This window comes from Nelumbo lutea, chromosome 5 (genome assembly GCF_056320005.1).
Source record: "Nelumbo lutea isolate HS-2025 chromosome 5, American lotus-T2T, whole genome shotgun sequence".
Taxonomy (NCBI): Eukaryota; Viridiplantae; Streptophyta; class Magnoliopsida; order Proteales; family Nelumbonaceae; genus Nelumbo; species Nelumbo lutea.
This window is the reverse complement of record NC_142688.1, coordinates 36,206,001-36,220,565: the sequence shown is the minus strand read 5'-3', so window position 1 is coordinate 36,220,565 and position 14,565 is coordinate 36,206,001. Positions and strand designations below refer to the sequence as shown.

General features: G+C 38.2%; 2 protein-coding genes across 2 annotated transcripts; both read right to left on the bottom strand.

The window, feature by feature from the left end:
• Window positions 1-1,869: 1,869 nt before the first annotated feature.
• LOC148851709 (uncharacterized) lies at window positions 1,870-4,607 on the bottom strand. Its single transcript, XM_088947469.1, has 5 exons — window positions 4,126-4,607; window positions 3,465-3,966; window positions 3,153-3,354; window positions 2,548-3,039; window positions 1,870-2,437 (listed from the first exon to the last, which is right to left on the bottom strand). Exons 1-5 carry the CDS (start codon window positions 4,499-4,501, stop codon window positions 2,057-2,059), a joined length of 1,953 nt encoding a protein of 650 aa, XP_088803595.1. The 5' UTR covers window positions 4,502-4,607; the 3' UTR covers window positions 1,870-2,056.
• Window positions 4,608-7,293: 2,686 nt separating this feature from the next.
• Window positions 7,294-10,125, bottom strand: LOC148851708 (uncharacterized). The gene is made up of 5 exons (XM_088947509.1): window positions 9,649-10,125; window positions 9,022-9,523; window positions 8,681-8,882; window positions 8,091-8,582; window positions 7,294-7,960 (listed from the first exon to the last, which is right to left on the bottom strand). The coding sequence occupies exons 1-5, from the start codon at window positions 10,019-10,021 to the stop codon at window positions 7,580-7,582; spliced, it is 1,950 nt and encodes a 649-aa protein (XP_088803635.1). The 5' UTR covers window positions 10,022-10,125; the 3' UTR covers window positions 7,294-7,579.
• Between the last annotated feature and the right edge of the window lie 4,440 nt (window positions 10,126-14,565).

The following is a 14,565-nucleotide window of genomic DNA, read 5'->3' as shown; positions in this document are numbered from 1 at the left end:
TTTTTGGGCGGGTGGAATTAACTGTCGTATGGGGATATGAACAAGTAAGCATTAATTATACCACATATACTTACCCTCCTAGATGGAGACAAGGATGGTTTGAGATTTCTGAGAGGAAAAGGGGCAAATTCTTAGTGTCATGAAAACAAGTGTCTTTTCTTGGTTGGAACTACATTATAAATAAGAGGTTGGCATGTCATATGCAACTTAGGTCTCGTTTGCTTATACCTATCTCGCGGAAGTAAATCGGTCAACCCTGGTAATCGATCAATTTCCCTATATATGTTCAAGTATCAATTTCCTTGGGTAAACAATCACTACTACCGCAATTTTCCAAGATTAAATGTGAACAAACACTAATAAGATGAAACGAACAAGGCTTTAGGAATATGGAGATAAGATTTGATAATTAGGATGAAGAAGTTAGAGTTGATTGAGTCGTAATCTTCTCATCAATATTAAATGAATTCTATTAGACCTTCTTTACATGGAATATGAGCCCAAGTTTTAACCATTCTCTGCCACCCGTTGGATCTTATTCCTATTTAGCTTTGCTTCATTTTATTTCCAACTTTTTTTCTCTATTGGATTAAAGTTTAGATATGTTTTCCTCGTCTCTCCACATACTCAGGCCCTCAAAGTTTTATGGAGAATTTGTAGTTGTTTTGAGTCTAGGATATAAGAGCATTTATTGGCAAAAGGAATTAGAAAAGTCAGCCCAACCTCAATCATATCCAATTGGCCATGCCCAATCCAAACCCAGCCCAACCCGCAAAACAGTTTGAATTGGGTTCTGTTTATGGTTGGGATTCCACAGCTTGGATTGGGTTAGGGTTGATCTAAATCCAACCTAGCTAATACAGCGGGACTTGCACCCCTAATCTTAATGGACTATGTAACTGTTTTATATCACTTAAAATAACTAAATATTCAAATAAGTAATTAAAATAAGTGGTGGGACAAAACTATTATAAAAAAAAAAATTAAATGACCATTTACACCCCTACGAATGGAGAAGACACCCCAAACCCTATTGTCTTCTCCTTTTTCACGCAGCAGTGGTAGGAAGCAACCAGTGGAGACCAACAACTTTCAACCTCATCCCAACTATCTAGCTGGCACCAATTCAACGTAAAAGATTAATCTATTAGGTAAAGTTCCTGAATAGGTTTTTATTTTTTAGTACGCCCCCCAATAAGAAAACTCATCAGACTTAAAGTATGGAGAAATATAAGTCCATGCATATCTTGTGCTAAAATTTAGTTAATTATACTGAGGGCAATAAGGGCCTAATACTTGGAATATGGGTGTCAATTGGACTGGATTTGATCCAATCTGATCCAGTCCAATGCGAATCCATTACAAATGGACCTAGTCCAATCCAGTCCAATGATTTTTTTGGATCATTTTGGACCAGTTCAGAGACTGCCCAATCTGTTCAAATTCCTGTTAATTTATATTGGTTTCTAACTCAACCCTGATCCATTGACACCTATGCTCTTATCTTCTATCAATGGACCAGATATTGGCTCAATCCAATATAAATTTATTATGGATGGACCAGGTCCAGTCTAATATGTCATATTGGTCCATCCAGTCCATCCAAATTCAATGTCTTGTTGATCCGTCCAATCCGTCCAAATTGATTTTCATTTAGAACGATTAAACCCAAAAACTCAAGCTATTAGGTGAGGTCAGTGAATACAAATGTTACTGGCATGAAATTAAGGTGGTACAATTTTGTGATTAGTATGTCATTAGGCACAGGGTTGTGTGAAGAATTCCAACAGGTCAAAATTAAGGCAGGGCCGAACTAGGCCAAATCCCACTTCAGCCCTAATGCAAAATGTGGTGGATGATATAATATTAACTAATGAATTTATTGAAAAGAAAGAATCTTGATTACACAGTTGAATGATTACAAGATGTAAACTTGTCTTATTTTGTTTCTTTTCATACAATTCTATGCAAAAGGATTACGGGATGCAATCCTCTCCACACTTATTTTACTTCAACGTTGCTGGGTTCAGCTCCAAAAAGGCACCAGAGAGAGGGGCTAGACCCTGAAGTGAACAAGGCCAGGATCAATGTCTTTTGGCACCTTACGTGGGCGAGGGAACTTGGGGAGGGAATTCGCTATATGTTTAGCAGTCTCTAGGTACGATGCATACTTATTAACCACTCCTGTAGCCATCCTATTGGCCAACGACAATCTGCTGAAGTCGAGCTCTCGTTCCTCCCCTGTTTGAATATCCACGAATGCTTTCTTTTTGAAGGTCCAGTTGCCTGTCTTCCAGTTGAAATGATACAGCGGAAGGAAACGTTGGCCATATAAAGCTACGAATTCCATGGCAGCTAGGATGAACTCCAACTCTTCTATGGACATGTAGTAGGGAAAGCTAACTCTCGTCCATCCAGGTTTTACCCCAGCATAGCCCTTCAAAATAGTGACAAACAGTAACACAACAAATAGTCAGCCTGTGAAGTAAGATGGGTCAATGTTGCAAGGCCCATGTAGAGTTGGATGGGCCGGAAGAAACAATTTACCTTCTGAATGGCAGATCGGAAAGCAAGGGAGAGAGACTCGTTGACATCAAGCAAAAGGTGTCCGTAAGGGCCGGCACAAGCACACCCGCCTCTGGACTGAATGCCGAAGAGATCGTTCAGCAGCTTTGCAACAAAAGGCCCATGAAGAGGCTTATCTCTTTTGTTCCCCGACTCTCTCCACATGTTGAGTCCTCTGTCTCTTACTCTTCTACCATCTTCACCCTCCTCTGAAGAAGAAGAATTTGTAGTGGTGTACATAAGGAAAGATATGATTGATAGTCGCTTTACGCTTGTATTCCCCAACACCCATATGTTTGGGTTGGGGAGAAGCCTTCTGAGGGCTGCATTTACAAACACATGTTCTTGTTCTTCAATCACACTATAACCAATGTATTCCTTCACCCAGAAAGCTAAAGCTGCTCGGATCTTTTGGATGATGGGTGGGGTCCCGGCATCTTCTCTCTCTTCTATGTCTTCATAATATAAGGTATCCTACAAATCAGGTTTGCATATATATCATTATCTTAGGAACTGACTGATATTTGATTGATAAATTCATGGTTCTCTTCAAAGATAATGCACGGATCCATGCATGTGGGACTCACCCTTTCAGAGAAGCTATTGACAAAGCTGACAGTCCCCCCTCCACAAGTTGATGGGGGAGAAAATCTCAACTGATACAAAGCTGTGCTCATCAGAAGGATGCCAGGGGTTCCAGGCCCACCAAGGAACTTATGTGGGCTAAGGAAAAGAGCATCATAGCCATCCAGCTCTCCTGATCGCATGTCGATCTCCACATATGGACCACTGCATGCACCAATTCAAGTTCAAGCAGATCATGTACAATAAATATCACACACTTGATGACTAATTAAGGATCCATTAGAGAAAACACCCACAGAACGCCAAATGCATACCTAGCAGCGAAGTCAAAGCAAGCAAAGGCACCATGTTGATGAAGGAGCCTAGCAATGCCTCGAGTGTCCGAGTACACTCCGGTGACATTGCTACAAGCTGAGAATGAACCCAACATAGGACGATTGGTGGATTTATAAGTCTCAAGTTGATGTTTCAGAGCTGCCATATCCACCAATCCCTCTTCATTGATCCCAATCTCAACCACCTCCGCAAGGCTCTGTCGCCATGATAAGACATTGGAATGGTGCTCGAATGGCCCAACGAATACAACCCATCTCTCCTCATTCTTTAGGGTCTTCAGCATTCTGTCCCTGATGATTGATGGAACTGCAATTCCCATCACCTCTTGAAGACGCTTGATGGCAGCGGTGGTTCCGGAGCCACAGAATATCAGCGCATCGTCAATGCCACCCCCTAAGCAACTCTTGATGTACTGTGTTGCCTCGTGTACCGTCTTCGTCGTCATGTGCCCCACGAAACTATCACCTGTGTGAGTGTTTCCTGCGTATAACAAATGAGTTTCAATAAGTCTCACACATAATAATAAATACAAAATTATCAAGTAATGAATCGATCAAAGGAATCATAGAAATGTAATACCTTGAATTCATCAAGGAAGAAAGTAGTAAAAAGAAAGCAAAGAACCCAGAAAGAGCTTACCATAGTAAGGAAGAACATCATTGGTGATGTAATCTTCAATGTAGCGAAGACCCCTCCCAGAAGCAGTGTGGTCAGCATAAGTAAGGAGGCGTTTCCCGAAAGGGGTGTCAAATTCAACATCGCCTCCTACCAGCTGTGAGCGCAACCACTCGAATTTCGTCTGAGCAAGAGCGCTTCTATCCACGCCCATCTGAAGCATCTTAATGGGCTTCGTTTGGCTGAAGGAATCATCGGAGTCTGATGCATATCTTCGTACAGAAGGGTTTCTTACCAGGGCTTGAAACAATTTCCTGGCATAATTGTCACCGAGGGATCCATCTGTTATTGGCTCACCACCATAGACGCTCTCAGTCGTCGAAACTTCTTCAATTTCCATGCTTGCGAAAAGGTGGAAGAAAGAAAGAAGCTCTTGAAGATTATGAAATAGTTGTTATAATGAGAGCAAGGAAACAGAGAAGAATAGCCAGAACAAGAAGGGTTTGTTTGGGATACTCTGTTTGTAATGGGCTGGGAGAGAAGGCAGAATATATAGACGAAAATGAAGTGACGAGAGAAAAAGTCAAGTCGTTCTATTGTATTAGATTTCAGAGGTATTGACCAAAAGTGATGGTAAACTCAATTATTGCTTGCTGGGATTGTGCTCTTCGATTTGACAATCAATGAGCATTCCTCTGCAGACACGCTACATGGAATTAAAATTGGAATCAACAGAGATTAATCGGATCGTAATCGTAAGTCTACTGTACCAAAAATAATAATAATAATAATAATAATAATAATAATAATAATCGTCAGCCTCGTTCGACTCGTTCAACTCGTCAAGTGGTTTTTCCTTACTCGGTGAAGACGTGGTTCTTGTTTTTCATATTTAATTGTCCACATGGAGGATTTTTCTATATGGGAAAATGGTTGGTTGACATGACCAATGTAAAGGCCTGGACCAAGGGCAGCTTGAGCTTGTTTGATTCAACGATCGGTCAATCCTCTTACTTTCCTTCACCGCTTTTCTTTTTCTGTTTTTTTTTTTTGTTTTTTTTTTTTTTGTCCTTATTTGCTGTTGGTTTCACGCTAATCAACGACTTTGTTATTTTTTATCTTTTAATTTAGGGAAAATTTATGATGCGGAACGGAAAGAATTTTGATCAATCAAAATCCATGTATGAATTTTTATAAATATTATCTGATTGAACACCACTTTTATGATTGCAGTTGATTAGTCAAAATTTTCAAATATCATATCTTTTCCATATCATAGTCAAATTCACGTAAAACTTGAATTTTGTTTCGTGATTCTGTTATTTGAGTTTTTTTTTCTCTTTATTCATAAAGTTAATTAAGAATTTTTGTGAAAGCATGATTTTATCTTTTTCTCATGTAATCTTCTACAACTTATTAAAATGGTTTTATCTTAATTTAGTTAATAAGATATTTAAGAAGATATTTCTAAACATTGACAAATAATTTCAAGACAAAAGCTTAGATATAAGAAGATAGCACCTGCAACAGGGTTCGAATGTCCGAACCCAAATGATGGCAACCCACCATTCTATGGCTTCCACCTTCAAGATTAACTAGGACCAGGGTTTTTTATTGGTTTTTAGGTTACTGAAACGTTAAATTTTTTATAGTTTTAAACATTAATGCATATCGTTAAAAGATAATACATATAGTGTGTGTATGTATTGATTGTTTGAAAATATGGTAAATTGTCTATGAAAGTTGGCTGAGTTGAGTTATTATAGGATACTAATGGTTATAAGGCTATCTTAACTTTATGGAACAAAATGCTGGGAACATTTCATTACTGGGTCTTTTCCTTTCCAACTTTCCAACAACAGAATTTTATAGTTGTCTACATCACCAAATCATACTCTCTAAATCAAGAATCACATTTAAGTATTCTAAAGAAACTAAGACAAATTTTCATGTAAATCAAGACCTTTCTCCCAAACCAGAACAAACCTCATTATAGAACCAAGAACACATAATACTTAAAATACGTAATAACAGTATAAATAAATAAATATATATATATATAACCAGAAACTCGACTTTAAACAAGTTATCTCACAAAACAAAACTATAAAATATGGAAATAGTGAAGAAAGAGTCAGGTTTTTCTTTGACATTGGAAACGGTCGTTCAGTCTTGAATGAAAAACCACCCATTTAATGCCCCAAGCCATATTCAAAGCTATTTATGCTTATCCCGACCTTGGATTAGACACCTAGGGACAGTTTGGCTCACAGTTGGAATCGGAATCAAAATCTGATTCAGAGTCTTTCGGAATTGAAATCAGTCGGAATGGTTTATTCCCATAGCCTCTTTGCTTCAAATAGGAATGGGAATGGAAATTGAAAACATGGATTTTATTTCCAATGGAGGGGGAGGGAATAGTCATTCCCTCACACGGGGAATGCCAAATGGGGCATTAGAATTTTCAGAAGAAAAAAAAAATAGGGTAAATTGCTAAAACCTCCCCTAAAATTTGATAATTGCAATCACCTTCCCTGAATTTTTTGACGCAATTGTAATTGGACCCCCCTCTCTTAGAATCCTCTAACAAGAGGCACGAAAAAGTCCAAAATGCCCATGTGGTTACTTTGACCAAAATGTTTAATTATTTTTGTATTTTTCTTTTCATATCAATCACTACCCCAAGCCTTTCCAAAATATATTTATTTTCTAAATTTTTCTTTCATATCAATGTTCAAAGGTAAAACTGCATCTTTCAATTCTCCTTTTTTTATTGTTGTTCATAAAATTTGTATTGTTTTTACTATAGAAACCAGTTTCAATAGTAACTGCATGGGCATGTTGGACATTTCCATGTTTTTTGTTAAAAGATTTTAAAAAAGGGGGTCTACTTGAAAATGTCATAAAATTGAAGGGAGGTGATTGCAATTACCAAATTTAAAGGAAGGTTTCAGAAATTTAACTAAAAAATAATCAGTTGAAATTTAAGGAGAAGAAATAACCACCCTTTGCAGCAATATCCATACAGACCGGAGACGTGAAAATTTGCTTGGAAGAGTCCATTGAATGAAACACCAATTAGTGAATTTCAAAGTGAATAACGAACCAGATACTAGACCTTTTCCCTTCTCTTTTCTTGAGTGAATTCTATCAAATTATGCGAACAAGTGAAAAAAAAATAATCAAGGGACAATAATAAAAGTCATATTTCTTGGTACAAGTAAATACAAGGCAAAAACTCAACGTACAGTCAACTTGTTATAGTTGTAAATCTTCTCTACTTACAAGAACGATTACAAGATGTAATCTTTCTCTTCTTACATATATATGTAATTTTTTTTCCCATACAATACTGAGCCTAGGGATTACGAGCTGTAATTCCCTAAGGATTACGGGATGTAATCCTAATTTTCCTATTTATTTTTCTTCTGTATGTGCAGGTGAGTCCAGGTCCACAAAAGGACAGCAGAGAGGGGACCTAGACCCTAAAGTGAACAAGGCTGAGATCAATGTCTTTCGGCACCTTTCGTGGAGGAGGAAACTGCGGAAGGGAATTCGCTATGTTTCTAGCAGTCTCAAGGTAGGATGCATACTTATCAACAACTCCGTTAGCCTTCTTATAAGCTAACAACAATTTACTGAAGTCAAGCTCATGCACTTCCCCTATTTGTTTCTCCACGAATGCTCTCTTCTTGAAAGTCCAGTTGCCAGTCTTCCAGTTGAAATGATACAGCGGAAGGAATCGCTGTCCATATATCGCCAGAAATTCCATTGCAGCCAGGATGAACTCGAATTCTTCAATGGACATGTAATAGGGGAAGCTAACTCTCGTCCATCCAGGTTTCACACCAGAGTAGCCCTACAAAATAATGGAAATAAGATCAAATAATCAACTTACGAAGTGGGGTGACAAATGATCACTCAACGTCAATTTGCTTCATTTGAGCCAATATTGATGATTGTGAATCAGTAATAAACAATAGACATACCTTTTGGACGGCAGACCGAAAGGCAAGCGAAAGAGTCTCTTTGACATCGAGCAGAAGGTGACCATAAGGACCGGCGCAAGCACACCCGCCTCTGGCCTGTATGCCAAAGAGATCATTCAGCAGTTTGGCCACAAAAGGCCCGTGGAGAGGCTTATCCCTCTTGCTCCCTGACTCCCTCCACATGTTGAGTCCTCTGTCTCTTACTCTTCTGCTACCATCTTCTCCCTCCTCCATTGAAGAATTTGTGGTGGTGAAAACAAGGAAAGAGATGATTGATAGTCTCTTTGCTTTTGTATTTCCTAACACCCATATGTTTGGGTTGGGGAGAAGCCTTCTGAGGGCTGCATTTACAAAGACATGTTCCTGTTCTTCAATCACACTGTAACCAATGTATTCCTTCACCCAGAAAGCTAAAGCTGCTCTGATCTTTTGGATGATGGGTGGGGTCCCGGCATCTTCTCTCTCTTCTATGTCTTCATAATATAAGGTATCCTACAAATCAGGTTTGCATATTATCTTAGCAACTGATGAATGAGGTTTGATCAAATCACAGAGTTCTCTTAAAAGAAAAGTGATCACATGGGGCTTACCCTTTCAGAGAAGCCATTGACAAAGCTGACAGTCCCTCCTCCACAAGTTGATGGAGGAGAAAATCTCAACTGATACAAGGCCGTGCTCATCAGGAGGAGGCCAGGAGTTCCAGGCCCACCAAGGAACTTATGTGGGCTAAGAAAGAGAGCATCATAGCCATCCAGCTCTCCTGATCGCATGTCGATCTCTACATATGGACCACTGCATCAATTCAGACAGAGATGCAAAATATCACACACTTGACCATGGCAAAAGAGGCTGAGAAAACTGAAGAGTTTGAACTAATATCGCGACAAGGATATATATATGCACCCAGAGCCAGAAAGGCCCAAACGCATACCTAGCAGCGAAGTCAAAGCATGCAAAGGCACCATGTTGATGAAGGAGACGAGCAATAGCTCGTGTGTCTGAGTAGACTCCGGTGACGTTGCTACAGGCTGAGAATGAACCCAACATAGGACGATTGGAGGATTTATAACTCTCAAGTTGATGCTTCAGAGATGCCATATCTAGAAAACCCTCTTCATTAAGTCCAATCTCGATCACCTCCGCTAGGCTCTGACGCCATGATAAGACATTGGAGTGGTGCTCGAATGGCCCAACGAATACCACCCATCTCTCCTCATTCTTCAGGGTCTTCAGCATTCTCTCTCTCATGATCGAGGGAACTGCAATTCCCATCACCTCTTGGAGACGCTTGATCGCGGCTGTGGTGCCGGAGCCACAGAAGATGAGTGCATCGTCAATTCCGCCTCCTAAGCAACTCTTGATATAATTCGTTGCCTCATGTACCGTCTTTGTTGTTTTGTATCCCACGAAGCTGTCGCTTGTGTGAGTGTTCCCTACACACAGATGAAGATATAATGGCAATCAGAAGCTTCTTTCTATTAACCCAAATAAAAAAAAAGACTTTGTTGGAAAAGAAAAGGAAAATTTTATAGAAGAAATGATAATTCAGAAAGCTAACCATAAAAGGGAAGAACATCGTTGGTGATATAATCTTCAATGTAGCGAAGTCCTCTTCCAGAAGCAGTATGATCAGCATAGGTAAGAAGGCGTTTTCCGAAGGGGGTGTCGAATTCGACATCGGCTCCAACCAACTGTGAACGCAGCCATGCAAACTTAGTCTCAGCAGGATCGTTCTTATCCACGCCCATCTGAAGCATCTTAATGGGTTTTGTTTTGTCGAGTGATTCATCTGAAACATCTGATGCATATCTTCGCACCGATGGATTTCTAACCAGGGCTTGGAACATTTTCCTAGCATGATTATCTCCATGGTATCCATCAAATTTTGAGTCACTATGGATACTTTCTGTCATGGATTCTTCAATTTCCATACTTGTGAAAGAATGGAAGAAAGTGGAAGCAATTGAAGGCTATGGAGTAGTAGATTATTAGGAAGAAAACCAAGAAGAAAAAGAAGAAGATAAGAAGCCCAAGAACGTTTCTTCTTGGGGTTTATAATCTGTGTTGTATGGAGAGGGGGAGGGGGTATATATAGGAGAAACATTAAGTCAAATGGAGCATTAATATTTCATTTAAGGTTTGGAGATATAGATGAATTAATTTAATAAAGTGTCCATTCAACATCTACGTTCTTCTCCATTTATTAAAAGTTCTATAAGAAAAGCTATATCGTTAAGAAAAGCTATACATGACGTAGAGGATCCTCCCCGTCTATCTCGTTCGGGGAATTTAGACGCTGATGATGTATTCTGCGTCTATGACTTCGGTGGGAACAGGGAGCCCTACATGCCAGGTTGTATTGCTAGTTTCTTGATGACTAATCGCTTGACCCAGAGAATGTCTGACCCAAAACTTGAACTAACGGTGCGACTTGGTCTTATATGTTCTTCTTCATCTTTCTAGTTTTAATTTGACGAGTAATATTTGAAACTAATGTTCAGAACCGGACAAGGCATAGAACTGGAAAAGGAGAGGTTCACGGGTCAGAAGTTCCATTAAAGTCACTAGCTAGACTTGAATCATAATGGCATAATATATATATGTTACAGGTCATATAAATACTATATAATATATTTTACAATTTTTAATATACTTAAATATGGTGGATGGATGGCATGCTTTCTTAATTTTTAAATTAACTTATATTTTCTTTAAAATATGTGCATAATTATGTAATATGTACAATAAATAGTCATTAATTAGCATAACAGGTGGATTAGTGATATTAAGCGATCTATGAAAATAAGAGTTCTTGGGCTCAAATCTTATTAACAAAATTTTTGAGATTTCGCTTATGTATGGACCTGAGCGGTTTTAGGAAACCAGGACTAGTTCACCGATTTTCCAATTAAACCGGTCAGTCAACTAATTTTCAATGGGTTTTTAGCAAGTCTATTTACTGGGGTGTGATGGAACCGATCAGGACCTGGGTCACAGTTCAACTGGTTTGTCTGGTCCTATCCGGTTTTCTAAACACTATTTGAAACTGCCCAACTCCCAACGACTAATGACTATACCAACCCTAGGTCTTCTTATGAATTTTTTAATTCACTGGTGATTTGGTCTAATGGTTTTAAAAATTTTCAACCTGAGTTGTTTCTCAAAATAAAATCCGTTGATCTCTCTTTGTTGTGTATGTGGTTTTGGTTTTCAAATGTTAATAGGACAAAGAATTTGTTTTTGTTTTAGAAAACATTATTTTGATGGTTTTTGGAAACAAAATCATGTTTATACATCTCAAAACAAAACCAAGATTAGGGGACATGGTTTTTATTTTTTTGATGGTGTGGCAATTTTGAAAACAAATGAAAATAAAAATATTCACATTGGTCAACTCCTCCCTCTAAACGCATAAAAATGTATTTTGGCTTAAAAAATAAATAAAAAATAAATAAATATATATATTTAGAAAGATGATTTATTTGTTGATACTCATTGTTTGAAAACTAATAACCCAGCTGTTTGCAAATTATTATCACTATTATATTAATATTCTCCAAGAGAAGGGGAAAAGAAGAGCAATGCAAATCACAAAATTTGAAATGGGCCCTGCAACTATCAGTAGAGATGGTTCCCAGATACAATGTTGCAGATATGTGGTGTAAGATGATTTAGAAGGCATGATTAACAACAAACAAGTTGTATGCTTATTATCAAGCTCCAATAAGGTTTTGACTCATTCTAGCTATTTTAAACGTTTAAAATGTCAAGTTGCAATCTTAGGTTATGATTGTCAACAGGAATGCGCAAGGCCTATATGTAGAAGGCGCTTCACACTAATCTCACAACTCTTTTCCCATGAATGTTAATTTACAACAAGCAAGTTGTGTGTCAAGTTGAAGTTGGTGTGAGGAGCCAATCTGAACTCGTCCAATGGATGTTCTTTGAAGAGAAAACCAACCAGGCTCCAAACCTCCATTTCCTTCCCATTTCCCCGATCTTGTCAAACTGAACTAATCCTCTGCCCTGAACAGATGGTCTGACCATAGAAATAGAGAATTTTGATATACAAATATTTTATAAGAGAGAGAGATTCTCTTAAATGTGTCAATTTTTGCCGAGTTTATTAAAACCAGTCCCCTGCATTGGTCATGCTGGTTTCGATGGACCATTTTGATTGGATTGAGAAGGCTAGATTAATACTTCCCCAAGAGGGTCCAGGTATGTAGCTTAAGTCTTTAATCACCAACCCTAATAATTGGGTTTAGAGAGGTGGAATTGTAGTACTTAGAGTTAGAGAAGCAACCACCCCACCCACCCCCCAGCTAATAGGCACTGGATATCGAGACATGACACATTCCGGGTGCACTTAAAACATTTTGGGTTCGAAGCTCGAGATCAAACAGTTATTGTCCATCAAAAAATTAAAATAAAAAACATAAAAAAAATAATAATAAAATGAATATGGAAGCAATGGTTTCTTCAATGAGAATTCATAATTTTAAGGAAACCTCGTGCTTGACTTTGTTTATGTTTCAGGGGATAGGTTTCTTTTAGCGCCAATGGCTCTTTCTCAATCGCGCAAACAGTACGCACAAAGTCACTCTTTTCAAAAAAAAACGCATAACGTCATGGAGGTTGTAAGTCACAAGGTGGATTCTAGAGGTGCTTGCGAGGCCCACAGAACAAACGAACTTGGTCCATCTAAACTAGTTCTCACACACCCCCGCCCACAAAAAATGAAAATAGAAAAATTAAAACATGGGGGCCCTCCAACTGTTATTATCTTTCTAACGCCCAAAATGCAAGCCATGGATTTGCAAATGCCCTTTAAGGTTTCCACCAATAAATCCTGAAATCCACACAAACAAAGGATTGGTCCGATTGGAGGAGGGCTTAAAATCTATTATATTCCATAGTCCACTTTGTAATATTATTAATTGAAGAAGCATGGAAAAATGGCAATTGGCAAGTCTAAATGCAATTAAGTGGGCGTCTAGCACCGAGGCCGTTTTTTGAGAAAAAGGCACCATGTAGGTGCCATATTAGAGAAAGCAGTGCTTCAAACAACAACCTCTTGTTTGATATCATTTTTCTAGAAAAAATATTGTTCTAAACCACGCCTTAGAAATCGTGAAAGTGTGGTCTGGAGCAACACTAAATTTAGTGTTTTCTGAGAAAACGATGTGTTACCATCAGTGATGCAATGATGTGGCATCATCTTAAATGTTGGATAATATAGATTAATATTGAAAGTGTTGTTGCCATCATTGGTACCAAACAAAACCAATGTTGTTTTCTTATAAATGCCTATGTGGTAGCACTGAATCCAAACAAAAAATAGTGCTTACAACTCCACATCCCCAACACCATTTTTATAAGAAAACAGTGCGATGTTCCTAGCACCGATGCTAAACACCTACTAAATTAATGCATTTAACCTAGTCTTCTGTACACGGCCCAAAACTCAGGTACGGCCCTTTGTATGATTCATTGAAATTTCCGCTTTTATGGTGTTGGGGCATATGTAAACTATAAAATCTATGTCTTAAGCTACACAACATCTATTACAAATTGAAGTTTGGTTAAGCAAACAACCAACTAAGGGTCTCCCAATCAATTATGGATTGAATAGAAAAAAGATTTCCTTCTCACTGATTTATGGGCTCGTCCAACCCCAGGTTTTTACCTCAAGCCTGGCCCATGTTGCATTTAACCCGTCTTTGAAAGTTTAATGGGAAGTGTTTTCGAAAAATTTTACCATTTTTAATTGTTAGAAATTGGGGTCACTAAGACTTAGAGGAGAAGCTATAAGGTGTGTCTAAAGGCAATACTGTCTTTAGAATATTATTTGCCCCCACAAAGTTTTACTGAGTTTGTTGTTGAGTTACAAGCAAATTCGTTCTCATGATACAACAGAGCCTTAGGCGAGAATCTACAACCAATAAAGTTGAGGAGTTTCAAAAGAAACCTTCTGTTAGACAATAGCATATTGAACTGAGAGAGACAAGAGTGATTTTTGAAAAACTTGTGTTCATTTACTTGATTCATGCTTCTTATATAATTTCTAAAGAGTCATGGAGAAGAGGAACTGAAGGTGCTGGTTTAGAAATGGCTCTTTAAACAATCACAATTCCAAACTTTGTGACTGTTAAAAGGTAGTTAATAATTAATAACTATTAACTTTGAACAATGCCTCTTGATCACACTAATTGAATAATGACCATTGAAACATCAATAGTCAATTTCACACCATAAGTGTGTGAAGTACGAGCAAAGTGTACCTCTAAAGCGCCTCATTGCGCCACATACACGCATGTGCTCACATTGTGTGGTAGCAAGCCTCCATACTCTCCTCTCATAATTCTATGGAGTGTAAACAAGCTCCTATTTACAAACTCAAAACATGTTTACTAATTTTCAAAAGTGGGACAAGTCAAAAACTGGTTTTAGTATAAGAAAACTATTTTCCAAG